Below are 27,450 nucleotides of genomic sequence, written 5' to 3' on the forward strand. Positions count from 1 at the left end.
ATTTGTTAGTTGTGATCTTAGGCAAACTTCATTTAAACAGTCCCATTCATTTTTCATAAACCCTCTTTAGATTATTCTGTACGTGGTTATATAATGGTGCCTCTTGCCCTGTACATTTTTAAATTTAATAGTTACTGACATTTTAAGCTATGCAACCACCTCTCTGCTGAAGATTATTTGATCAGTTGGCCCACATTTAGAAACACAAAATACTGGACTTCGTAAAACATGGAATTTTTAAGGAAGCTCTATAAACAGATGCAGAAATGTTCATTTGTTTGATTCTACTCAGCAATAGCTAACAAAGCAACTGTTTCTTGAAAGAAATACATTTCTCTTGATCGACTAATATTTTGCATTTTCAGTAACTAGATATTTGGTACTTAAAAGAAAAAAAAAAGAAATGACATTTTGAAATGTTATGGTACGTCCTAGGAAAAATCTCTTCCTAGAGTTTAAAAAAGTCTTTGCTTCTATGTGATTTACAATCTGTAGATAAATGTTGGGCTTTCTTATAAAAGAAAACAAGAATTTGTATTTAGTAACCTTAATGCAAATGAACCACCCTGATTAGATTCTCTTGTAAGAGAGGGGGTATGGCCAAAGTGGAGAACAGATTGTTTCAGAGATTAAACAAATTCAAGACAAAATGTAAATTGGAACCATGTTGTTAGACACTCAATTTTTTATCAATAAACAACCAATAGCATCGTATTTCCTTTCTTGTGTCATGGTTTCCTCAAAATAGCTTTTGAGCCTTTTAGTTGTTTTCTGGGGCGCCTGCCATTCTGACTATGCAATGGATTTTCTGTTCTCTTTGGAGGGGAAAATGCAGTGGGAAAGGTGCACATAAAACAGTAAGGTGGTTGGCACATTCCTCCACACAAATGTCAATTCAAGAAGCAAATTCAGAATTTCTTCTATTAGTTCTTCAGTTTCAGAGCATCTTCCAAGCCAGCTTCCAAAATTTCTCATTTCCACATTTTTTCAAGCATACAGTTGACATCAAAAAATTACTGGGGAAATGATTGCCTATGAGGTTGCTCATTCTTCCTGGCGCTGTCGAAAGACACTCTGTATGACCTTAAACAATGGCAAATGAATTCTACTTTGGGCTTTTGTGGAAAGATAAATGAGAACAACTTGGATCACAAACAGGGTTTTGCCAGTGAAATGTATAGCATGGACAGAAAGTGATATGTATTATACTGACCGTGGTCATTCACAAAACAATTCCTGGGCACGAATCCCATGTTCATGCACACACACATTGCTCATGCCCTGATCACTTCTGAACTGGATTACTGCAGTGCCTTCTACGTGGGGCTGACTTTGAAGACCATCTGGAAGTTACAGCTGGTCCAGAATGCAGTAGCACACACAGTTCTGGGCGCCTTGCAGTTCCTTTCAGTTTCTTTCTGGGTACAGTTCAAGATGCCAGTTATCACCTTTAAAGCTCTGAATGGCACAGGGCCAGGTTATCTGAGGAACTGCCTCTCCCTGAGGGTATCTGCCTGTCCCACCAGGGTAGATAGGGTGGGATACTCCAAGTCCCTTCCCTTAAATTTTATCATCTTCTGGGACCTAGGAGGCACACCTTTTCCATAACTCCCCCTGCCTGGTAGAACAGCCTCCCCTCTGAGATCCAGATGGCTCCAACCCTGTCAGCCTTCCAGAGGGCGGGGAAGGCCTGGCTGTTCCCCCAGCTGTTAGGTTAGGGTGCGAATTGAGCCCAGCAAATGTGCGATGCAACTGTTTCATGGAAGTGTGGTTATTGGGTCACTGTGGGGTGTAAAGTGGTGTTGATGTTAATGTAGTGTTGTCTTACTTTTTCTGTGTTACTGATCTTGCAGTGAGCCACCCAGGGTTGTTGTCTATAAGGTGGGTGGACCTATACATCTCCCATCCACAACTGTGTATCAGTAAGCATGTATATTTCCTGTCCAAGGCTAACTTGCCATGCTACCATGGGATATGTGTATGTTAAAATCTGCACACGTGCAAAAGAGATGGGGCTTTGATTGCGATGCTGCACCCAACTTGTTGCAGATTTTGAATTTTCCCTTCTGGAGTGTTTTTCTACTTCCCAGTCTTGGGCTGAGAGGGAGAGACTGACCCTAAGTCCCCCAGGGAATGTCAGGGGTGGAGGGTAGGAGTCTTCCCACTCCTAGTCCAGCACCTTCCCCACTCCGTCACCCTGTCCCTTGGACTGGGAGAGAGAGACTGGCATATAGTCCTCCAGGGAATCACTGCACATGGTCCAGAACTTGGGTCTCCGCACTCCTGGTCCAGCATCTTCACCACTACCCCACACTAGCTTTCGGCTGAGGGGCTGGTACTGGCCTGAAGCCCCCCAGCTGGCTTCCATGCCTAAGGTAGGAGTAGAACCCAGGTCTCCCTGCACCTAGTCCAACACCTTTGACTACTAACCACCCTGTTCTCACATCCTAGACCAATATATTGTAGATGTACCATCTTAGAGCGAAGAACCAGGCTGAGACGGTAGCTTGAGTCTCTAGTGTTTATTGTCCTACTCTACTAGACAGAAAATCCTGCCAAACTGAAAGGCCGTGGGAAGCCCTCACAGATAAACCCAAAACTCAAGGGGGGCCTGCTCTGAGTTTCTTCGAAGGAAAGTTCAAAGTCTCTAAACTACACATGCGTTTTTCCCCCTGGATAGGGGCCCCTTCCTGCTCACCATCAGTACTCATGGCATCAGGACTCTTTCTGGATTTAACTGCAGCCACCCTTCTTTCTGATCTTCCCACATCCATCCTAATTTTATTTCACCAGCATCTGGCAGATGATGGCTAACCTTAGCCCCAAATCTCAAAAATTCTCAAGGTACCAGATTTCCCCGAGTGAGCTCTGGACCCTGACTCACGGTATGCCTTCTCCCAGCCCTACTGAATAGAGATCAAAATAGAAGTGACAAGAAGAGAAAAGCAGGCCATTACAAGAAAGAAATATAAGGCAAAAGCAGTTGGGAAAGAAATTGGGAACTTGTGGATCCTGTTGTGTGTCTCTATGGCCACATTTCTCACCATCTCTCTTCTATATAATGATTTATCCAGTCAACTTGTATCTCATGTTGCAGAATCTATGCCTCTGTTGAAGCTTTTCCCATTTTATTTCTTTACTTTCTTGTTTCAAACCCAGTAGTGCCAAGTTTGCCCAACACAGGACATTGCAGACGATCCATTATTTTTCATCTTCTTAAACAGGATGGACTGTGTATATATTCACAAAGCTGATAAATGAATCTACGCAGTCTTGCATACGAATTTTAGGTGACAAATACTGTCCATTCGGCCGGAGCATTGGCTAAACACTTCTATTGGAATAAACCAGTGCTGGAATTTTGGAATTTTGGATAATGTGCTTCTCTGCATGTATGTGTATGTGTGAGTGAATGGGTGTGTGCGTGAATGTGTGCAACTTCTTGGTTATGAGAATACATGTTTTAGATTAATCCTTCAGAAGCTCTTTTGAATGGCTTTGCTAAGAAGATCCGGAAAGTGGTTGGCTTGCGCTGCTATCTAGTTGGGGAAAGTATTTGCATATCGGCAAAAACAGTAAGGATGAAAGAGGACACAGGTACGTATGAAATGGCTTAGGCAGTTGTGTATTTATGGATGCAACTTTGGGAAACTATAGCAGAGTGTACAGTGTGAAGCAAAGTCATTGGAGGAGGTAAAAGGGGAGGGGCTTTGAGTACATGGTTTTGACAGCCATCTTGACTTTTTTGACCCCTGCCAACTCCCCAAAAACACTCCTGGTGTGAAGGCAACTGAAGCAGGTCCAACTGAGATCAAGTGCCATCAAATGCTAGAACAGAATAAACAAGACCTCAGGGCTTCTAATAGGGTCTTTGGCTGGCAACCCTTCTTTGTTTTCCCACAAATCCTGTTATTTTTTTTTCCTTTCCAAAAATAATAAAATCTGTTAAGAAAGAGAAGAAAGAGAAGAACTGCAGACCCCCTTGTAAAGTTGACCATCTCTCCATCCTATTTCTGCTAGTAAAGCTGGATTTTATATTTATTTATTTAGCACATTTTTCCACCACCCATCTCAAACATGACTCTGTGGGAATGGGAATTTTCCCATTCCAGATCATCAGTTGGACTACATGTTACACCTAGGCCTTCTCCTCTGCTTCAGCAGCTCTCTAGCCTTGTAGTCTGCTTGCAGCCATGGACGTGTTCCATGAATTCTATCTCCCACCAGGCCCACCTTAGCTAAACTGAGCTAAAGTAAAGTCAAGTAGCTTGTGATTTCACTTGTAGGAGACCAGCCATTATGTTAACATTTTGTCTCAAACATCAGGCACCATGTTGAGCCATACAACAGTTGGTTTTTGTGAGCATAGATACAGAGTGAAACTTTCACTTAAGGTTCACCATGTTGCGTGTGCCCCACCAGTATAAAACTGGGATTCACCTAGGGCTTAGTAGATTTGCCAGTATGTTGAAGCTTTGTGTAAGGTCTGAAGACACTTCCTATGATGACATCCTTCCAGGGAATCCTAAAGCCTAGAGGGCTTTAGAAAGACAAAACAGACCCTCTCTTGAGATTTCTCATCTAATATAATCCAAGAAGTGAGAGGGCCAAAGAGGTCAGATTAAAACAAGTAATGGGTAGATTCTAGTATTGGAAAGCTGGGCCAAATGGTAAAAGCATAGCTTTGTGAATTCAGTGATGGGATGTGAGTTGAACTGATGCTTAGCTTCTCTTTATACTGAAGACAGAATACATGCTAGAGAATTTGGTTGCAACCTCATTTGAACATGAAGATAAGGAGATGAAGACAGTTCTGCAGGAGCTTAAAAATTCATGCTAGTTTCATGTCTTTTCATGATTTGGGTTATTCAAAATCAGAAACTAGGTCAGCTGTGTTAGCTCTGGGGAATGTATTGCCAAGGCTGGAAGGAATCCATGTAGTAGATTCCTTGAAAAAACCCAATTACTCTGTAGGTGGGAATAAAAACAAAAATGAAAGGAGAATTCAAAATGTAAATGGCATAATGTTTATGTTGTGCAATTTATTATCATAATGCTAGCAAAAAGCCATTATAATACTTAGTTCCTCCATTAACCACTATGCTAACATGGGAGTGACTCAGAAATGTTTGCTGACAGCCCACAGGCATCTGGGATGTATATCCTAACCAGGCCCGCAACTAGGGTCTGTGTCACCGGGGGCAAACATGGATTCCGCGTCCATTTTGGCGCCCCCCCCAGTGCTCATTTTGGCGTCCTCCTGGCGCGGCGCCCGGGGCACATACCCTGCTTGCCCCCCCACAAGTTGCGGCCCTGATCCTAACTCTTAATTACCTATACTAATCAGCATTATTTCAAAGACACCTCTCCAAATGCCTATGGCCACTCTGGGCCACGGCTGGGTTCTTCAGGGCCAGAGATTGCAGATTAAATTGCAAAATTTAACCCAGGGTCAAGTTGAGACATATGCTTTTCATGCTGTGTGTTTTACTCCTGCATAACTGTACATGTCCCTAAAAGTGATGGTTTTTCTTTCCCTTACCCACGTTTCCTGTAATCACTCATCTAGACTTTCAGAGATATTTGCCAAAGTGTTCAATAAGGTCAAAATGTTGGCCGCAACGCCACCGTTGATGCCTTGCCTGTTTTTTATGTGCATCACATATCATGGCCACCATCCTGACTCTCTTGATCCACCCTGCGGATACCTCTGAAGGCTTCCTTACCAACAGGCTTCCCTTCATTTCTATACCAAACTGCCCTGGGAAGTGAGTTCTTCAAAAAGTTACTCCAGGGAATATGCTGGGGCTGTTTGCCTATTTATTTATTTTTGTTGTTGATGGTGAGTATAAATACTACTTGTCTTAATGGAAGTCATCAAAACCTCTTGATCAAAACTGTTGAGGAAACCCAGCGTGCTTTTCATTCCGACATAGTTACACCCACACCCACACATCTTTCATACCAGTCCACCTATGAAATATATCTCTGGAGTTGTCCTGGCATGTTGCTTTGTAATGGAAACTTCCCTTTCAAACTGAGATCTCCTTGTAGAACCGTTCCTCTGAGCGTGTTCAGCTAGTGTTATTTTTCAAGATTTGTCCAGTTTTGCATGGCTGAAATCCTCCCTGTACAATCGGCCTGGCTACTGGATTGCTATTCTGTTTGAGGTTTTAAAAAATGCAAATGTTTTCTAGTCCTGCAGACAAAGCACCGATAGAAAGATGGATCCCAGGGTTCCTCACAAAATTACCAGGGGTGCTGAGCTTTCAGTTCGCATTCAGCCATCCTTTATGACCTTCAAGAAAGATGAAATAATAAAGGGAGAAGAATTATGAGGTGGGGGGGAGGCATTAAAAATAGAATAGCAAAGCACTCTATACCCAAGGGCAAGCTAACCTATTGCCCTTGGGGGGTAGAAAAAGATACTATCCCTCTCCAGTGTTTGTCTGGGGACCTACTCAAGATCTATTAAACCATCATGCAAACATGATCTACTTCTAAAAACAGCTGGAAAGCTATACTTCATAATTCATAAGTAAACTCTCCAAATCTACATCTAGATATGTCCTAACAGTTAGGAAACATGCTGAGACAAGGATTAGGTCTCTATGTTTATTGCTGCTAATTAGACAGAAAATCCTAACAAACTGACGAAGCGTGGGAAAACCCAGACAGATCAACCCCGAAAGTCAAGGTGGGTCTGATCTGTGTCTCTTTGAATGGCTGCCCAATTCCTCAGTACTACGCATGCGTTTTGCCCCCTGGATAGGGGCCTCCTCCTGCTCGCCATCAGTGCTCACAACAAGATCAGCTTATAAGTCCTACTAGCTCCGCTGAGATATTGAGAGTTCCCTTTTTATAACATAGTCTCCTAGTATAAAAAAGAGGGCCATGTTTCATGAAGCCTAAACCAGACAATAACATTCTGTCCCTGGTGATTACAAATTAAAATCTTGGATCATTTTGCAGATGGAGGCTCCAGAGCGGAAAAGGAGCTTAGAGTAATACATATGCTCAGGATTTGAAGAAGCCCGACTTCTATCCCAGGCATATGCACTTACTCCTGAGGCTCAGAAAAATCTCTCTTGCTGCCCAAGTTCCTTAGAGTCCCTTCAAATTGGAGAAATCAGCGCTTGTTGGATCAGCAATCTGTCCACTCAATATTCACCATCATAAAAAGTTTGCCAGTTTGTGTAGCTTTGCACGCCTGCTAATAAGTCGTCATGCTGGCAATTCATGACCTCCTAGGTTGGAAGCACCCGGTCTCTGGCAATGAGTTTCATGGGATTAATAGGGGAAGAGGTGTCTGGTTGGTTGCTGAACCAGACCAGGGAGAGCCCTTCCTGTGTTGATGATCTTCCCTATAGGCCTGCCTCAATGTTCTTTGGACCCTCCCTCTTATGAGCAGATAGTCACTCCCCTGAAACTTCCTGGAGAAGGGAATGGAATCAGAGTACAGATAGTCCTCGCTTAACAACCGTTCATTTAACAATGGTCCAAAGTTATGAAAGCCTTGGAAAAAGTGCTTCATGACCTGTACTCAAGCTTACGACTGTCATAAAACTTTGCACCACCCCTGCAGTCACATGATTGCAATTTGGGCACTTGGCAGCCAGCTCGCATTTATGACCAGCTGCAGCGTCCTGCAATCACGCGATTGCGATTTGCGACCTTTTTTGCCAGTTTCCAGCAAAAAAATGTCCACTGGGGAAGCTGGATTTGCTTAATGACTGTGGTGATTTGCTTAACGACCCATGATTCACTTAATGACCATTGTAAAAATTTGGGTCAGGTCACATGGTGTCTCACAACAACCGCACTGCTTAACAAGTTTTCTGGTCCCTATTGTGGTCGTTAAGTGAGGACTACCTGTATGGTAAAAAAGTCAAGATGGTAGCCATGATGATATGATCGATGCTCTGCTTCTTCTTTTTATGTGTATTGCACACATGACGCTCATAAAAAGCAGGAGAAGCTTTGATCTTATTGTTGACTTTTTGGGTCATCTGTGAGGTGGGTTGGGCTGAGAGAGGGGGACTGGCCCAAGGGCACCCAGCCGGCTTTCGTGCCTCAGGCGGGACTAGAACTCTTGTACCATGCCTGATTGGCTCTTGGGCTGAGAGAGAGGGACTGGCCCAAGGGCACCCAGCCGGCTTTCGTGCCTCAGGCAGAACTAGAACTCTCATACCACTCCTGATTGGCTCTTGGGCTGAGAGGGCCTGGCCCAAGGTCACCCAGTTGGCTTTCATGGCTAAGGCGGGACTAGAACTCTCCTGCCACTCCTGATTGGCTCTTGGGCTGAGAGGGAGGGCCTGGCCCAAGGTCACCCAGCTGGCTTCCACACCTGAGGCGGGACTAGAACTCACCGTCTCCCGGTTTCTAGCCCGCTGCCTTCACCACTAGGCCAAACTGGCTCCCTATAGTTGAGATCACAACCGATAAAAATTTTATCCACTCTGTTTGCAGCAGCAGCTAACCTAACTGTTTCTGTTTTTGCGGCTAGCTGAATTGCAGGAGCCTACTGGTAAAACTGAAGCAGAAAGCGACACATTGTCCCGTCAAGCAGACACCACCCTCCGAGATGAGAGCGTTTATGAACATACTGTTCCCCCTGCAAAGTAAGTTTGTATAATTCTATAACAATTCTGAGTGGCCCCCAATAAACACGCCAACCAAAGTTCTGGCATAAAGCAGCTATTTGCATGATGGGAAAACGCACTGTTCTTACTCCATGCCAAGACTGTTCTGTAGGTCCAGAACAGTTGGGTGCTGAAAGGGTTAAAGTGGTCAGCATTAAAAGTCTGTGCCTGTGGAAATCCAGCTTTCCTGGAGGAAGAATGCTGGCTAATTTCTTTCATCTGGGGTGGTTTTGCACTTTTGTGCCTCCACTCAGCCTCTGACCTGCATTTCAGTGTGATACAATCTAAGCAAGGCAATCAAAGAGTAGGTGGCAGTTGTGACCAGGCAGGCCTTTGCACAGCTTTGTGTTGTACACCAGTTGTGCCTGTTCCTAGATCAGGAGGCTCTGCTCACAGTCACTCATGCCCTAGTCGCCTCCAGATTGGACTGCCATAATGCGCTCTGCATGGGGCTGCCCTTGAAGAGTATCCGGAAGCTTCAACCAGTGCAGAATGTGGCTGCGCAGACAGGTATGCGTGCCCCTAAGATGGCACACGTTCCATCTCTCTTCTGTGAGCTGCACTGGCTGCCGGACTGTTTCCGGGTGCAATTCAAGGTGCTGGTTTTGATCTTAATGGCATGAGGCCAGGTTATCTGAGGAATCACCTCTCCATTAGATCTGGCAGAGAAGGCATGCTGTGAGTACCCTCTGCTAGGGACTTACTCTTGACGGGTCCCAAGAGGCAGGCCTTCTCTTCCGTGGCGCTCACCTGATGGAACATTCTCCCGGTATTTTCTATCCCGCCTTTATTATCTTTACAAATAAGGCAGTGAACATACCTAATACCCCTTCCTCCTCCTCTTTTCCTCACAGCAACAACCCTGTGAGGTGAGTTGGGCTGAGAGAGAGGGACTGGCCCAAAGTCACCCAGCTGCCTTTCATGCCTAAGACAGGACTAGAACTCACAGACTCCTGGTTTCTAGCCCGTTGCCTTAACCACTAGGCCAAAGTGGATCAAGTGCAAGGTGTTCATATTTGTGGTGGACTTCCCCAGTTTAGTACTGTACAGTACAGTGGGAAGACTGTTACCATTTCCATGAGACTGAAGGGGTGGAAAGAATCTTAAAGTCCACCTGGGTCTGGCTGCTACTAAAAGTTGCATGTGTCTGGAGCCTGATTATTTTGTCTCATCATTCCTGGGTGTAATTCTGACTCTCCTTCTTGACTTTGATCATGAAGGGTCCTCCAAATGATGGCTGAAGTGGAGTGGTTCAGGAGTGAAAGAGCAGAGGACATCTCGGATTTAGCAGGGGAAGCTCCTGAGCGCATCGCAGAGAAACCCTGTGTAGATAAAACAGGAGAAAAGAGTGCCACAAGTAAGGCAGTCTTTTCTGTTTTCATGGCATCAAGACGAACCCATTTTGCTCAAAATGAACTGAGGCTTCCCAAGCTAGGTTAAATTCTGTTTTTAGATTTTAATATTTGCAGTGTTATTAGAACATGGTTTATTCTTTAACTCAATAACCCATTGGCCTCTGCAGAGAAGGGAAGGGAGGGGGACAGGCAGTATGTCATGCTGTCATCAGATTAATGACACAGAATGCAGTGGTGTCATGAGGTAAATGATGTCATAACACCTTGTACCAGACACCTACACAGCCCAATCAATCAAATGCTTTTACTTCTTTTTTATGAATTGAACAAATTAAAGTTGCAATCAGAATACACCCACATGCACAATTGGAAAAAGACTGAGACAACCTTCCCTCTTTCAGTGGTCTGTTGGCCTACCTATTATATGCCCAGGTCTCTGGCTTCAGCCTGTACCCAAAGTCATTCTTCTGGAAGCAGAATTCTCACAGAGTTTCTTTAGCAAGATTTACTGAGAAGAAAGGGATGGGGCTCCAAGAATTCCAGCGACTAAGCTATTTCTTGTCGAAAACCAATATATCCCAAAGTTCATTAGGGTGGAGGTGTCCCGATCTTCTTCCTAACTCTCTTACTGTGAACTGGCAAAGTGGTGGGTCTCTTCATTGGTACCCCAGGATCTTGCAGTTAGGCATTTGTAAAACCATCTCTTATCAGTCTGAGAACTATGCATTTCATATGAGACATCACAGATTTCCTAAGAAGACTGAACTCCATGTGCAATCTCCCTAACAATACCATTTTAGCCACCACGGATTTGGAGGCCCTAAACAGGAATATCTTCCACAAACATGGATTTTAAGCCGTCAAGAACATCATCGGTGTTGCTAAAAACCACCTGCCTTGCCACCAGATTCTGTGACTTTGTACTCAATCATAGCTCCTCCTCCTTTGGTACTATCATGTGCCTGCAAACCAGAAGCACAGCCATTAAGCCGCCATTCCTCTATTGCTCTGAAAAGTCCCGGTGAAATAGTTTTGGGGATATGAGTTGAGGTAATTGTTCCTACTTAAGGAAAAGTGTCCTGTCCACAAACTCTGCAGAACTGTGGCAGTTCAAACCGAAGGCCATCTTTGTTGAGTTTTCAAATGCATCATAGCTGGGCCAGAAATAAATCTGTCTGGCTACTGAACAGAGCTCATAATGAGCTCAGATAAAGCTGCTTCTGAACTGGAGCAAAGGCTTCATGCAGAGACACCCTCAGAAAGAGTTGCTCACAATGTGGTTCTTGTGCTGGTCCTCCATTGGAAATGTTCACAGGTGCCCAGTTCTGTTCTTCCCCTAATGCCAATGCTGAGACAGAACACCAGTCCACAGAATTGGCAGCAATGATCTCCAGATGTTCAGATGAGATGGGCTGATGGGCATGAGGTTGGAGAGCGAGAAAGCAGAAGAACGCAGCTCGGGAGAGTCCAGGGTCTGTGATGTATTGTTTTATGGCAGCTGATCTAAAAGCTTGAGGGTGATCATTCATAGGAGACAAAAATGGAAGAAGGGGCAAAGGAACTCAGACAACGAGGCTTAACCAGCTTGTGGTGCCAATTTTTAGCATGGCTCTGACGCCTTTCTCGTTTATCCTTCTGAAAAGAATGGTTCTTTTTAAAGCCATTCAGCCTGTTCAACTGCATCTCCTACTTTTCTACCGTTAGGTCCACCATACATGCAGGTGCCCCTTGAAGACGTCCAGGTTCGGTGTGGGGAAATGGCCAAGTTCCACGCCATCATTGAAGGCAATCCTCAGCCGGTTGTCGGATGGTTTAAGGTAGGTCAAAGACGCCCCCAAACAGGGGGGCAAATGAAGAAGAAACCCTTCAGGTCTCCTTTATAAAACTGGGGGTAGAAAATTTATGCTCCGTGGGTATGGAGAGAAGAACGAATCCTAGGGATTTGGATCATTTCAACAGTGGAGCAATTAGCAACAATAAATCTTCCTCTGCTAAATTACTCATTACATTTCTTTTATGCAATCTTTTAGTCTTTCTTTTATCAAGCATTGGATCTTCTGGGAGTGTTTGCCCTTCAGCCTGAAACTTGCCCTTTGAAATAGATTATTCTCCTAAAACAACAGAAGTGTTTTTTATTTTGCTTTGGAAAGTTTTTCTGCTGGAGTTTAAAAATCTCTCTCTCACACACACACAGATATACACACACAGACACACTTATTTATTTACTTACTTACTTATTTTAAAAGACTTCTCCATCCGCCTATATTGGAATCACAACCCTGGATGACACACAAAAACAGTAACAACAGCAACCCCGCCAAACAATCAGAATATATTTGTATGTGTATATGTTTTAAATATGTACATTAAATCATATAGATTATCATTATACTCTGCACTGGAAACCCCTTTTGTGGCTGCTGGGTGATATAAACTTAGAAGTCAAAATAGGATTGGCCTACTGACATGTGCTGCTGGTGGCAGAATTCATCCAGAGTCCAAGAAGGTCCTGGAATTCCAGAATAACCATGAAGAAGAATTGTTGCTAGGGACCTGAGGCCTCTGTTACGTACCAGGATGGTGTTGTGGGGTGTTAGAGGTAAACTGTCACGATCACCGTTGCGATGCTTGTGCCATCGCGACGGCTCGCATGACAATACAGGGAAATGGGTCCCTGGCGGATTAAGGCAAAGGCAACTGTGAAACACAAAGGAAAGCAACAGGTGCAGGAAACTAAGTAACAACCAAGACCGGCGGCGCGGAAGACAGCGATACAAAGTTGCCAACAAGCAATTGACTAAACAACAAGAGAGGCGCGCCCGAGCTGTCAAAGGATTTAGAGCCTGATCGCCCGGCAATGAATCATTACCATTCAGGAAGGCGATCGAGGCGACGCCCGGGGCACGGAGGGGCTGAACGACCTCTCACCTGACAGGGATGGAACTGGTGGGACTCGTGGGACGCACCTGGGATGATGTGGGGTGGAGCGCTGACCGGCGCGGGCTATTTAAATCCCGTTCCGGCGCGCTCCCCTCACTCTCAGCTTTCTAAAGGCATGCACTCTGTTCCTCAATAAAGCCAGAACCTAAGCCTACGCTAGCGTCTGTGTCTTTACTGGATCGCAGGCAGAGCCTGACATAAACTGTGGTACTTCTGAACTCCACTTTCTGACCCAAACTGTACTTCTCCTTTGCCATGGTCTTAGGATTAATTCACATCTCCATATTAATCCTGTGGCAACAACTGAAGGCTCATGCTTTCTACGGGTTCTTTTCCACCCAACTGCAATGTCTTCCATGTTGAATGGGGCTTGCAAAGGCTATGGTAGGTCTTCAGATCACAACTCCTTCTGTCTTGGTGCAAACCTTCCCCAGAGATACAGTATATTCCCAGACAGAGAACGTAGATGGGCTTCACCAAAAGACTGCACCTGGATGGATTCCATGCAAAGGGCTGAAGTAGCAGCTAATTTTACTTGCCTATCTGCGAGACGTTAAGGCTGTGCCGTATCCTCTCTTCCTTCCAGGGTATTTCCTTGTTGCTAGGCAGTGAAAGAATCTACCAGTTCAACAAAGGCACAAGCTACTCTTTGATCTTATACAACACTCGAGCAGAAGATGGTGGCGTCTACACTTGCATGGCTAAAAATATGGGAGGCGAAGTTCTATGCAAGGCGGAGCTTGTCGTGCAGGAAGGTAATGTTGACTTTGCCGCTTTCTTCTCATTCAATCTGCCCTGTTGATTGATGGAATTCCTGTCTCAAAGGCTCTTAGCTGGTTAGTGTAGCATCAGGGCATTCCCTAATCTTCCTGCTTTCTTTCCTTTTCTTTTTTTAACCATGAAACACTTCCCAGTTGCTTTGCTTTTACCACCCTGCCCCCTGGCCCTCTGTATTTAAACTTCCTGTGATATAAACAGACCATGAATCCATGCCTCTCTTCCTAGATACCTAATCCCTCCTGTCCTCGGGCCATGGTAACATTGTGCTTCCTCACTGAAGTTGCATTAAGAGTTTGGGTTAGACCCGTCAATATTCAAACATTGGTTAGAATGCTGGGGAATCTTTTATGACATCGGACATACAGGATGCAGACAAGAAATAGACAATTATTAGTTAGTCCTTCATATATTTAAAAAAGAGAAAGTATATGCACTGCAAAATAAAAACCCCAGGTCCACCTAGTATTTAGGTTAAAAACTCAGAACTTCCTGCACCTGAGATCACAGAACCCAGAATTGTAGATTTGGAAGGGACCACAAGGGTCCAACCCTCTGTGATGTGCAGGAAATCCAATTCAACTGTTAGGAGAGGAGCTGTCCAGCCTCTTCTTAAAGACCTCTAGAAATGGAGAACCCACAATCTCCATAGGCAGGCCGTTTTACCGTTGTACAGATTTTATTGTAGGAAAGTTTTCCATATATTGAAATGAAATCTAGGGGGCCAGTTCCTAGAAAATTGCTGCAGATCAAGTAGACTATCTTTGGGTTGGATGGATTCATAATAAATGTGCCGAGATCTCTCTTGCAATTTTGGAAATCATCTTCCTCTGTGCAAGAGGCTCCTGTTTTTCTAGTTCATTCTCAGGACAGTTGAGAATTTCTTTTGGATTTCTCTTAGTGTGTTTCTGAGATTTCATTACCATTAGACTTCCCGGAGGAGGATAAGGTTGGTGTTGTTTTCTGGGACATCATTTCCATCCCTCTGGCACCTTGTTGGTTGCCCATATGTCAGGCTTTGCCTGCTACTCAATAAGACACAGACGCCAATTTAGGGAAAATTAGGTTCTGAGTTTATTTAAGCATAGTGCATGCCTAGTTAAAGCTGAGAGTGGAGGGAGCGCGCCGGTCCGGGATTTAAATAGCCCGCGCCGGTCAGCGCTCCCCCTTCCCTCCGTTGCGTAATTCCCCGAGCCCCGAATGCCCCGTTGCCGGTGGGTGAGGGGTCGCGGGGCCCCCACTGGTGCCCCGGGCGTCTTGCTTAATCTTTCTCCTCCGGCCGGTGATGACTTTAAGCCTTAGGCATGAAAACCAGCTGGGTGACCTTGGGCCAGTCCCTCCCTCTCAGCCCAGCTCACTTCACAGAGTTGTTGTTGTGGGGAAAATAGGAGGAGACAGGAGTAATAGGGATGTTCCCCACCTTGAGTTATTTGTAAAAATAATAAAGGCGGGATAGAAAATAAATAAATTACTGATATTCATTTAATGGACATATCAAACACAATTTACAAATAATATTTATCTACAGCTTGCATTGCATTTTCCAGAATTTAAAGGGTTTTGCATGCTTAGAACACAAAGGTAAAAAAAGAGATATTACATAAGTGAAAGATAAGTGGGCACACATAATAAATAGAAAGCACATTATATGGTGTGTCTAAGCAAGCCCATAATTTCACTTGTTCTATTATTGTTGTTGTTGTTGTTATTATTTTATTATAATAGACAAGAAAAGCCAAGAGGCAAAGAAGCGAAGCCCAAGAAGGAAACTTCATTCTTTCTATGAGGTTAAACAGGAAATAGGCAGGTAAAAGTGAATTTTTTTCTTGGCATCCGCTGTTATTTTGTGGGAAGATGCGAGACCTGGGAAACTGTTGAATAGCAAACTTTTTTACCCAAACTCAGAATTTGAACTGACTCTTTCATTCTCTGAACACTTAATGGTTCCCAGGGGTTCCTTCAGCATTCTCAAGAAAGTTATCCATAAAGGCAACCGTGTGCCCTGTGCAGCCAAATTCATCCCCCTGCGAAGCCGATCGAGGGAACAGGCCTATCGGGAGAGAGATATTCTAGTCCAGCTCTCCCATGACAGAATCACCCAGCTGCTGGACCAGTTTGAAACACGGAAAACCTTAATCCTTATTTTGGAATTGTATCCTTTTTTCCTCTCCCGCTAAGTCTGGTATGCCCTGAAAAGGGCAATAAGAAAGATATGAAAGGAGATGGAGTCATGACACTAGTCCTTAGTGTCCTTCCTTGTCAAGGTAGGCCAGGTCAAGAAACAGGCACCACAGGGATTCCAGGAATGCTCCTCTACTGTTTGTAAGGTCTATTAATAGTATCTTGAAAGCTTCTCCATGTTTGTTTCTGTCTCATCCCAACCATCATCAAGACGGGATTATTTTGAGTTTCTTTCTCATGTGTCTCTGTTTCTCAGGAGGATATAATCTCTTCTGCAAGCTACTCCTTAATCGTTCTTTCATACCTTCCCTAAGGTCAGTTCTCAATTCCTTTGCACTCCTTGTGAGTAGGTCTTGCACATGAGGAGATCTGGGACAGGCTGTGCAAGATGTCCAGAGGTCCCTGAAGAGGTGGTGGTGGGGTTGCACTCTGACGGCACTCCTCTCTCAAAATATCAATAGCTCATGGTGACAATCAATTTTCTTCTATATTTTTCAAGTCCCATCTTGCAACCACAGGGGTACCAAATGTCTTGGGCCAGCCCCTCTCTCTCCGCCTGAATTATTTAGCCAGGTGGGGAGAGTAAATTGTTGGGAGGATTCTTTGAAAAAAAATTGTCAGAGATTTATTTGTTTGCTCCACTCTATGGCTTTCTCCGTATTCCTTAATGTATTAGATGTTCCAATGAAGAGCTTCTGGACCGCCTGTACAAGAAGAACATGGTGACGGAAGCAGAGGTGAAATTCCTTTCTCATGTACTTTATGGAGAGGACCAAAGATTTTAAGACAAACAACGACAGTTGACTTCAGTCAAGCATATTTCCCCAGCTTGATTCTTTTCCAATGTAGTAGACTTCCATTATTACCAGCCAGTTCCACTTTGCTGGCTGAGGAATGTATCTATGGGCAGCATCAGGCTGAGGAAGGCCAGCATAATAATTCTGAAATCAGAAATATTTACTTAGATTAGTACTTTGCTGCAATCAAGAAGGCTCCTGGTGATTCTCATGTATCAAGAGAAATACAGTAAAACATCCACATTGCAGTAGCATGGTTGACATCATATCCATGCATAAAAGGGCAGGGTTTCCACAGCTGCCATCTTGACAATTTTGACCCCCTCCTACGGACACCACTGAGTCAGTCTGGTGGTGTTAGCTCATTGTCCCAAATGCTATTCAAAATAACTTCATTTTTAATAGCTTGCAGAAAGTCAACTGAGTTGGGAGGCAGACTGAATTTCTGGGGGCAGGTGGTTGCAAAGTATAGACAAACCTATTGAAAAGGTGCTCCTCTAAACTTACCCCAATAAAATGTGGGGGGGGGGGATACAAGCAGTTTCCCTGGGGATGTTCAATTATGTTTTTCCATGTGACATTAAGATAAAAAAATTATTTTTCCCCCCTTCTCCTATAGGTCAAATTCTATATCAAACAGCTTCTAGAAGGGATTCTGTATCTTCACAAAAATGAAATACTACATTTGGATATCAAGGTAAATTTTTATAAAGATTGGGAGCTGGTGACTATACGGATGATTTCCATTAATGTTTTGGGATGATCATCTGTTGACATAATGTTGAAGGAAGCCCACTGAAGAACAAATTAACATTTTTACAGAGTTGCTGTAGAATTAGGGGCCAGGAGGAACTGGGGATGAAGTTCCATGGCGATACCTAACCCTTGAAGGATTGGGGGGGACGGGACAAAATGGCCACAAGTTCTGAGTGGACACCTTTGCCCACTATATTGGCCTAGGATTCAGCTCAACAAGCCCCACACAGCTGGGCTAGGGCAAGGATGCAAGAATTACACAGATTTTGTTAATGTTAATTGAAGGAGGAGAGTTGTGTTACTCTCCTCCTTATAGTGGCAGAAAATCAGGAGGAGTGCGGTCACCCCTTTTCCAATTGACAAATTGTATTAAAAGGCAGAAGCTCTTGTGAGCTGCAGCTTCTGCTGATTAACAAAATGTGTTAGTTGGAAAAGGGGCGACCAGACTTGTTCTGGTTCATTAATGCTAGTCTTTCATGCTGCTATTGGGGGAATAAACACAAGTGGGAACCAGAAGAGGAATTTTCCACTTTTGTTTCTAGTCAGTTCATTAAGGCAAAGTCTCTTGGAAGGGTTCAAAATGCTGCTTCCCAGCTTTCTCCCCACCTGGGCTAAGTTGCCATCTATGAGAGAAGCTGCCTACAGACTCCCCACCTATTTTTTGACTATTTATATCTGTTCCTTCTTCTTCTGTTCCTCTCCCACAATCTCTCCCATCGGCCTCTGCAGTCTTCAAAGGAAAACAGGGAGGACATCCTGACTGATAAGAATTGGGGGCCTGTGGAATATCTCAGAATCTCAGCAAGGAAAGCAGTTTGAGTGCCCTTATTCATTGACAGGTTTTATGCCTCAATTCTCTTCCACACCGACTTTCCCTTCTGTTTCTACTTCCACAGCCCTCAAACATTTTGATGGTTCACAATGACAGGGATGACATTAAGATCTGCGATTTTGGCTTCTCTCAAAAGATAAATCCGTTTGAGCCTCAGTATAGCACATATGGGTCTCCTGAGTTTGTCTCACCTGAAATTCTCTCCCAGTCACCAGTGACAACAGCATCTGACATCTGGTAAAATAATCCTACCCCTTCTTGTTTCTTCTAGTTTTGCTCTAACCTTCCTCACTGCTTTTAGGGAACCTTATTGAAGTGGAGAACACATGAAAAGTGTTTCCCTGCTGCTGGAGATCCAGAATCTGCTAGGCATCCTTGAGATACAAATTTGGTCTAATGGCATGGCCAACCTTAGGGATCCATGTGAAAAATATCTCTCCAAGTCTGTCTCTGTTGGTTCCCCCTTGGGTGATCCTTTCTCTCTTGGACCTGATCTCAGTAATTTGCTGGCTCATGGGCCTGAATTTGAGCCTTATGGTCCAAACGGGTTGAGAAATGAAGAAACCACGGAAGATTATTCTGGCAGTGGTAGAATGGAACTCGTCCTTCAGGGTAGTGTTTCTCGACCTTGGCCACTTTAAGATGCTGGCTGGGGAATTCTGGGTGTTGGACCACAAATCTTAAAGTGGCTAAGATTGAGAAACTCCACTTCAGGGTACCAGACTGGGGAAGGTTGATCTATCAAGGCTTTATGGGTATTGAAATCTCTTTCTGATATTTGTTTCTTTTCCTATAGGCCAGTTGGAGTTATTTGCTATTTAAGGTAAGCATGTGGGACCTTAAGAGTTTGTTGTATTACATCCTTCTCCCTCTGACAAAGAGACATAGGCAAATTAGGCAAATTATTCCTCTCACTTGCTCAGTCAGTGCAGAGCACTTGGCTTCTGTGGAAGGAGACCCCACCCTGGTTTGGTCCTTTACAAACCACAGTGTCTTCTTGGATCCCTTTCCTACCTCTTCCCTCCCTGGTTTAGGGAATGAACAGAATCTTCTTTTCCTAATTAAGTCAGTTTGGGTTCATCTCTAGATTTGCCTAGATTTCATTGAGCACCTTTTATGGGTCAGTTTCTACATGCAAATATGTATTCAAACCCATTTTAATTCCATATTTTGCTTAACTGAAGGATATCAGCTTGGGTTAAGCCCCGGGTGTGTTCAGTGGAGGTAACAGTGACATATTCTGCATTATCACAGCAAATAAAAATAAGCAAGGTGATACCAATTTGTTTTGGAAAGTCTGACTAAGGAGTCACATGGAGCTTGCCCCAGCCAAAGCAAAGGGGCTTTGTGTCTGGTTTTATTTACTTATGTATTAAAATAATTATAGGCTACTTCTTGTCACCAACGAATGATCACCCTCTCCCTTTCTTTCTGTATTCACTTACTTACATATTTATTCATTCTTCAAATTTATATAGCCACCGATCTCACAAACGAGTGACTCTGGGCAGCGTAGAAAGAGCTGAAAACAATCAATAAATACCTTGAAAGATATAAAAAAAGATAAATAGATACTTGGCTCACGACTATACAAACATTTCACATTTTTGTACTCTTTTCAAACGATTAGCTTGACGTGCAAATCTCCATTTGCTGGGGAAAATGACCAAGCAACCCTGCTTAATGTCCAGCATGGGGTCATTTCAAGGGATAGCTCCGACTGGGATCATTTGAGCAAAGAAGCAAAGGATTTTATCTCAGAGATACTTCAGCCAGCTCCAGGGTGAGTAGCTCAGTACACTTTCCTTTTCACTTCATAGAGGTAGCATAGAAAGTAGCTGTTGGTAAAACCTGACAGAATGCTGATGCTCACAGCCTGAATCTACCACTAAAGGATGCCTTTGCCAGTTACCGTATTAAGCAACTCTTCTGCACAAGAACAGTTCTTTCCAGACATGTCAGAGTAGTTGAAATATTCTTTGCATGTACAGCTGTATCTTGACGTATCAGGTGAAACATGGCTTGCTATGTCTCTTTGCAGAACCAGACCAAGTGCTCTGGAGTGCCTGTCCCACACGTGGTTTGCTGTAAGTTTTGATCACTGCTGAAGGATTGGAAGGACCAGATTTTTATTCCCCCCCCCTTTTCCCCCCTTAGTCTGGGCTGCAGGGATATCCATGGGGGACGGAGGTCAAAAAAGTCAAGATGGCAGCCCAAGGAGACAGGGCCTTGATTGCACAGTTGCAACTGCCATCTTGACTTTTTTACCTCCCCGCACCCCCGCACCCTTTGTGGATACTCTTGCTAGGATGACATATATGAAAATGTCAGCTTCTCCCAAAATAATTTGTGATTTGCAACAAGAATGTAAAGAAATAGCTGTGTCTTTTGACCTGGTGGGTCCATTTTCTAAAAATGAACAATTCCAGGCCATGAATCAGGTTTGACAAAGAGTTTTAGGGCAGCAGGGGAAAATGGAAAACATCCAGAAACTTGACACTCCAACGTATGGTCTGCGTTTGTGATTCGCTGTCAAGGATTTTACTAAACCTCTCTCTGGTTCACGAGAAGCCATGAGGAAGTTTCAGGAGCCAAAGGCCTACCTGATTGTTGGTAAATAAAGTGCTAAATAAAATGAAAAGTAAAAACATTTCGTAGAGTCCTCGGTGCTCTCTGAGCCTGGTTGTTTCCTTGCCGACGTTTCCTTGCCAGGCTAGGCAGCATCTTCAGTGCGAAGAGGGAGTGGGCCTCGCTCTCGGTTTATAGACCGTGGCTTGCCCTGCTTGTGTGGGGGCAGCGCAAGCCACGGTCTATAAACCGAGAGCGAGGCCCACTCCTTGGAGAGCGAGGCCCACTCCCTCTTCGCACCGAAGATGCTGCCTAGCCTGGCAAGGAAACGTCGGCAAGGAAACAACCAGGCTCAGAGAGCACCAGGGACTCCACAGTTCAACCCTGAGCTACAAATCTTCGCTTCGATTGGTAAAAACATTTCTCCCTTTAAAAAAGAAAATTCTGGAATTCACCTTCCTGAAAGAAGAGTGTGTGTTTGTGTGTAGATGTTTGTACATCAGGAGAAAGAAAGGAGACATTCTGAAAGAGTTTGAAAACTAAACATTGCCAAAAATTGCTTTCTATGGGGCCCTCATCCTTTTCCAAATGCAAAGTACCCTGCTGGGTGTCCACTGCAGGCCACAATGACCTAGAGTGAGAACACGCAAGCAGTACATTGTGATGCAAGTCCCACACTTATGTACTTACATCCCAGTGTCAACACAAGCGTGGAACTTGTGGTTTGCATTGTGATGTCACAAGGCCTGTCTCAAATCTGGGCACACTTCATTGTTATGTTATTACGTGCAAGACACATACCTCGTGGGCATCCAATTCAAATCTCTCCATTTTGCAAATCAAATCTAGATGTAACTAGGAGGAGCATGTCTAAGGTTTCTTCACATTCTTTGGTTTGCTGAGGTGGATAGAAATTAAAGCACTGCCTATGAACCATGACGAAAGAAGGAATGCTTGACTGCTAGAAGCCATTGTTTTCAAATAAATGTCAGGTTATTTGCTGGGTATTTGAAGATATGACACAGAATTATTTTCAAACTGATATATTCCTTTTCAGCACAACCCCTCTCCTGAAGATGCTCATTTTATAGATACGAAACAGCTCAATTTTTTTGTATCCCGAAGCAGATGGCAGGTTAGTAGCAAGCTCTAGCATAACGCACAATTATTCTGGCTTCAGCGCTGGCAGTGTTTTGGGGTCTGCATGTGTGTCTTCTTATCCATGTTTTAGATTCTTATTTTAGAAGATGGAGTGTGTGCAATACAGACACCTCTTTTTATTCCTAAGGAAGCTGGCATACTCAGAAAAAGAACAATTTAGGCTTTAACTGCATATTTAAATGCCTAAAATGTTGTTTCAGGATTCCTTTTCCCATGCCCCTCCATTTAACAGCAAGCTCTAAGAAATCTGTTTTAAATTGGGATCAGGGAGCAGGTCCCTGTAGGAATTTAGTACCACTAATCATGTTCAGGAGGACGGTAGATAAAAATCTACGATCTTCTTCAATACCGTTAGTGACGCTAAAAAAAGAGTGTGGTTTTTTTCTTTGTTTGGTTTGCTCTGTTTCTGCTGGCCATATCTGAACATTACCTTTCTTTCTTTTCTTTTTTTTAACATATGAAATAATTTGCAAATGTGAGTTGCAAATGTCAAATGGGATTTCCTATTAACTACTGATTCATGGTGAGATGGAAGATTATTGTAGATTTTTTGGCAAAATTAATTGGGATCAGATTTCTTTTGATGATGATGATGATGATAGTAGCAGCATTTGGGGAAACATGTTGTGTTTTGGATGGCATATGTTTTCTCTTTTCGACTGTTTTAATTGTTCTGTTCTGCAATTTCTTTTAATGTTCAGCGGTCTCTTATGAGCTATAAGTCGGTGCTTGTAATGAGACCCATCCCAGAAATCCTGGAAAAGCGTCATAAAAACACCTCTCTTGGCATCTCCCGGCAGCTGGTAGAAGAAAGCAGTTCCTCCAGCACCAGTGGGTCATCTTCAGACAATGAAATTTCAGTCTCCTCAGGAAGAAAACCATTCGGTCCCATTCCAGAACTTCATTTATCTGTGCTAGAGGGACCAGATTATCCAGAATATGAAGAATTTGGAGCTGAAGTTAAAATTCCTGAAGACGCCGTGCAACCAGCCAAAACCACAAGACTGAAAGAAACTTCAGCGAAGAGACAGCTGGATGGACAGCCTGTGCAAGAACGAGAAGCATCAGTGTACCAGGAGCCTGAGACACATGGCAGAGGATTGTTTGAGTTGGCTTCATTGCAAGATAAAGCTGGACTGTTGCTACCAGAAGAAGGCAGAATGGAAAGATCTCCAGGATGTGTCCCGAGACACAGTGTCATAAAAAGTACTTTTTACAGTCAACCATCTGACAGTCTGACAGATGTTCCCTCCTCCCCAGGGAAAGAGCAAAGAAAACAGCTAGAAAGAGCGAAGAGATCTTACAGGAAAGCGGGATATTCGAAGTCCGCTCTAAGCGGCCTACGGGAACCCCTGCTAGAGCAGTTTGAATTTGGCGGGGAAGGAGGATCATTAGCGGATACAGAGTTTGGGAAGGGCAGAGAAGGAGGCAGTGGTCCCCTAATGACTAAATCAGCTTCTTTTGATACTGCTCAGAAATCACCAAAAGTTACTTTCCAAGTCTCCACCAGAAGCCGTTCTTTGGATGACTACAGAATAAGAGCTACAGGCTTTGCTGAGGAGCAGGGTATTGCAGAAGAGGACATGGACCTCATTCCCCAGGGCAGTCTGGCAGAAGTAACTCATCTAAGGGATGGAAACTCCTCTGCAACAAGAACTAGGGAGGGTTTCTCTGAGGAGCAGCCAATGTTAGTCATACCTGATGACAAGGAAGGCTCCAATTTGAGCCTTCAGCAGCAAGAAAAGGCCTTGGTTTCAGCACAGGGCCCTGAAAAAGGTGAGGATTTACTTCAGAAACAGAAGGCACCTCTTTTTGAGGGAAGGTCTCTTCAAGGCAGGGAAGACCTGATTCTAGCTGCTCAGCAGACAGGTTTAGCTCCAGGGTTGGCCCCAAAATGTGAAACTGAGGAGGGGCAGGCTTCCTTGTCTTCTACTCACAGGGATACAGGAGCCATTTTTCAGAAAGGAGAAAGCTCTATTTTGAGAGGGACACAATCAGAGACGACCAGCTTAGTGTCTCAGGACAGCAAGGAGGAAAAACTGTCCTATGAGACAAAACCAAGTTCTCCCAAGAGTGAAGAAGGCCGTACACCTCAACAGGAGGAAAGCCTTCCTCTTCTGAAATCTGTTCCTTTTCACATCACTCATGTTCAGGCAGAAAAACAACTTGCTGGTGCTCCAGACAAGAGTCCAAAAGGCCTGCAGACTGTGGCAGTGCATGAAGGCCATTCACCTGGGTATCCAAAGCCTTTGGTTTACCCTGAAACACAAACAGTGGAGAGTAGAAGTTCAAGTTCTCCTGTTTTGCACACTGACATTTCTGCCTCCTCTATCCCTGTAGAGAAGGAGCAGCAAATTCCATCCCAGAAACCCTCAGGACTCAGCTTGGCTAAGTCAGCGAAGCTAGAGAAGAAAGACCTGGAGAATTTAAATATTCCTGAAGCACAAATGGCCTCATCTTCAGTCTCTGGGGGTGCAAAACAGAAGCATGTACATCAGTTGCCCCTTGCACACACTGAAAGGAAGCTACCAGGAGCCACCTCCGTATCCATACTTCCTGGAGAAACCCAGATGGCCTCACTTCCAAAGCCCTCCATTTACCCAGAAGGAGAGCCTCTTCTCAAGGAAGTTCAGCGCTCTCCTCAACAAGCAGAAACCCTGACTTCTGCCTGTGAAAGTCGGGATCGGGGGCACGGAAAGTCTCTGAAGACCAGTGAATTTGCTTCAGTCATCCCAAAGGGTCAAAGACCACAAGTCAAAACAGATCTTACGTCGGTCTTTGAAGCTGAAAACCAGGAGCTCTACCACGACCTGCCATCTGCTCCTAGTGAGGTCAAGTCAGCTATCCCCAAGGGCCAAACACCCTCTCTAGCAGGCTTTTCTCAAGCAAAAATGGCCCCAACTTCAGTCTCTGAGAGTGCAAAACAGAAGCATTTTCATCAACTGCCCCTTGCACACACTGAAAGGAAGCTACCTGTTGTAAAAGGTGAAGGTCCTGTTCATCCAGAGATGATCCCCATGGGAGAAAGCCAGCACCCTTCACGACAGGAGTCTTCTGTTTACAGCAGACCCCCTTCTAGTGCCCCGGGAAGCACTGCTTCCTTTATTCAAGCAGCTTTCCAACCAGGAGCCACCTCTGTATCCATACTTCCTGGAGAAACCCAGATGGCCTCACTTCCAAAGCCCTCCATTTACCCAGAAGGAGAGCCTCTTCTCAAGGAAGTTCAGCACTCTCCTCAACAAGCAGAAACCCTGACTTCCGCCTGTGAATGTCGGGATCGGGGACACGGAAAGTCTCTGAAGACCAGTGAATTTGCTTCAGTCATCCCAAAGGGTCAAGGACCACAAGTCAAAACAGATCTTACGTCGGTCTTTGAAGCTGAAAACCAGGAGCTCTACCACGACCTGCCATCTGCTCCTAGTGAGGTCAAGTCAGCTATCCCCAAGGGCCAAACACCCTCTCTAGCAGGCTTTTCTCAAGCAAAAATGGCCCCAACTTCAGTCTCTGAGAGTGCAAAACAGAAGCATTTTCATCAACTGCCCCTTGCACACACTGAAAGGAAGCTACCTGTTGCAAAAGGTGAAGGTCCTGTTCATCCAGAGATGGTCCCCATGGGAGAAAGCCAGCACCCTTCACGACAGGAGTCTTCTGTTTACAGCAGACCCCCTCCTAGTGCCCCGGGAAGCACTGCTTCCTTTATTCAAGCAGCTTTCCAACCAGGAGCCACCTTCGTATCCATACTTCCTGGAGAAACCCAGATGGCCTCACTTCCAAAGCCCTCCATTTACCCAGAAGGAGAGCCTCTTCTCAAGGAAGTTCAGCGCCCTCCTCAACAAGCAGAAACCCTGACTTCCACCTCTGAAAGTCGGGACTGGGGGCATGGAAAGTCTCTGAAGACCAGTGAATTTGCTGCAGTCATCCCAAAGGGTCAAAGGCCACAAGTCAAAACAGATCTTACGTCGGTCTTTGAAGCTGAAAACTGGGAGCTCTACCACCACGTGCCATCTGCTCCTAGTGAGGTCAAGTCAGCTATCCCCAAGGGCCAAACACCCTCTCTAGCAGGCTTTTCTCAAGCAAAAGTGAGGCCTTTTTCAACCTCTGAGGAAAGAATCCTCGTAACTGTAAAGAAAACACCATATTCCATTGGAGAAGGAAGAAGCAAGGAGCACACGATGCATGAAAAGCTCTCTCTGTACAGCGACCCAGAGTCTCAAGCTCTGGAAAACTTAGCGGAGGAGATGGCTTCCCTTTCTAAAGCAACACCTCCTTTGGCAGAGTCAGTCCCTGCTGCAGAAGGCTCAAAGAGACATATTGCACCACAAGGAGAGATGTTTTATCAAGATTCACCTGGGCAAGCAGTAAGACCAAAAGGCAGGTATCTTGTGCGCAGAGGAAAAAGAGAAGGAGGCATTGGCCTAGCAGATCCTACAGAAGCAGATATTATATATCCTGGGGAAGAAGACTATTTCAGTGCCCAGTCTCACCTGAGCAAGAAAGGCAGGATGTCATCTCCTTATGAAGGCCAAGGCCGGGATTATACAGGTGCAGAAACATCCACACCATCTCTGTTTGATAGATTGTCCTACTATGCTGGCCGCCAAGGAAGTAATCGGATGTATGAAATTGCCCTTGTGCAGATCCAGGACCTCTCAGAGTTGCCTCGTCCTGATAGCAAGACAGCAAAATTTGATATCTCCGAAGTGGAGCCAGCCTTCCTCAACCTGCACGAACTCTATGACATTGTATATTCCCCATTTGAGTTCCTTAGCTTCCGGAAAGCTCCTGAGAAGCTACCCAGCAAGAGGCATTTGCCACCTGGATTCAAACTTCATTCTCAGCAGGATAAAAAAATATGTCTCAGGGAAGATAATTTGCAAGGTGAGGCTATCAGGGAACCTTTCGGAGAAGGAGAAAAAGGTGCCCTCAAGGTGGAGATAGGTCCAGAACCGACCATAGCACCACGAATAGGGAAAAGGTCTGACTCAGAAGGTGATCTACCAGTTGGGTCCCAGCAAATGTATGATCTCCCATCAGATCCAACTAGGAAGAGGAAAAGTTCTCTGCAGAGTGCATTAGGACTCTTTAAGCCCATTGTCCGGTCTCAGTCCATGGAGCAGGTGGAGCAAAGTCTGAAGAAGAGGATGAAAGCATCAGTGGCCCACTTTTCGAGAATGTTGTCGAGAAAATTGTCCAGTGAGGAACACAGGGAAGGTAATGACTTTATTCCATGACTGACATGAGCCAAAGGAATGTAATGAATGTTTTGTTAATCCTTCTACAAGAGAAAGACAGTGCTCAGGAAATGAGACCAAACCAACAAAAATGTCACCAGGCATCTGAAACCCATTGCAGCTCCCTTTACATATAACTGTAACCAACAGAATCAGTTGTCTGATAGATTTACCCATTTCACTCCTTTAAATGTAGGTGTTCTTTCCCAA

General features: G+C 44.6%; 1 protein-coding gene across 1 annotated transcript in view; it reads left to right on the top strand.

Annotated features, from left to right (window-relative positions):
* Positions 1-27,450, top strand: part of OBSCN (obscurin, cytoskeletal calmodulin and titin-interacting RhoGEF) — a 193,689-nt gene that overhangs the window by 148,445 nt on the left and 17,794 nt on the right. Inside the window, exons 89-102 of the mRNA XM_063301888.1 lie at positions 8,507-8,621; positions 9,863-9,999; positions 11,702-11,814; positions 13,524-13,692; positions 15,440-15,521; positions 15,666-15,866; positions 16,572-16,632; positions 17,312-17,389; positions 18,345-18,517; positions 19,077-19,103; positions 19,911-20,063; positions 20,322-20,367; positions 21,906-21,983; positions 22,711-27,220. Coding sequence (XP_063157958.1) covers positions 8,507-8,621; positions 9,863-9,999; positions 11,702-11,814; positions 13,524-13,692; positions 15,440-15,521; positions 15,666-15,866; positions 16,572-16,632; positions 17,312-17,389; positions 18,345-18,517; positions 19,077-19,103; positions 19,911-20,063; positions 20,322-20,367; positions 21,906-21,983; positions 22,711-27,220 — 5,943 coding nt within the window. The remainder of the gene's footprint in view (positions 1-8,506; positions 8,622-9,862; positions 10,000-11,701; positions 11,815-13,523; positions 13,693-15,439; positions 15,522-15,665; positions 15,867-16,571; positions 16,633-17,311; positions 17,390-18,344; positions 18,518-19,076; positions 19,104-19,910; positions 20,064-20,321; positions 20,368-21,905; positions 21,984-22,710; positions 27,221-27,450) is intronic.

This window comes from Candoia aspera, chromosome 4 (assembly GCF_035149785.1).
Source record: "Candoia aspera isolate rCanAsp1 chromosome 4, rCanAsp1.hap2, whole genome shotgun sequence".
NCBI lineage: Eukaryota > Metazoa > Chordata > Lepidosauria > Squamata > Boidae > Candoia > Candoia aspera.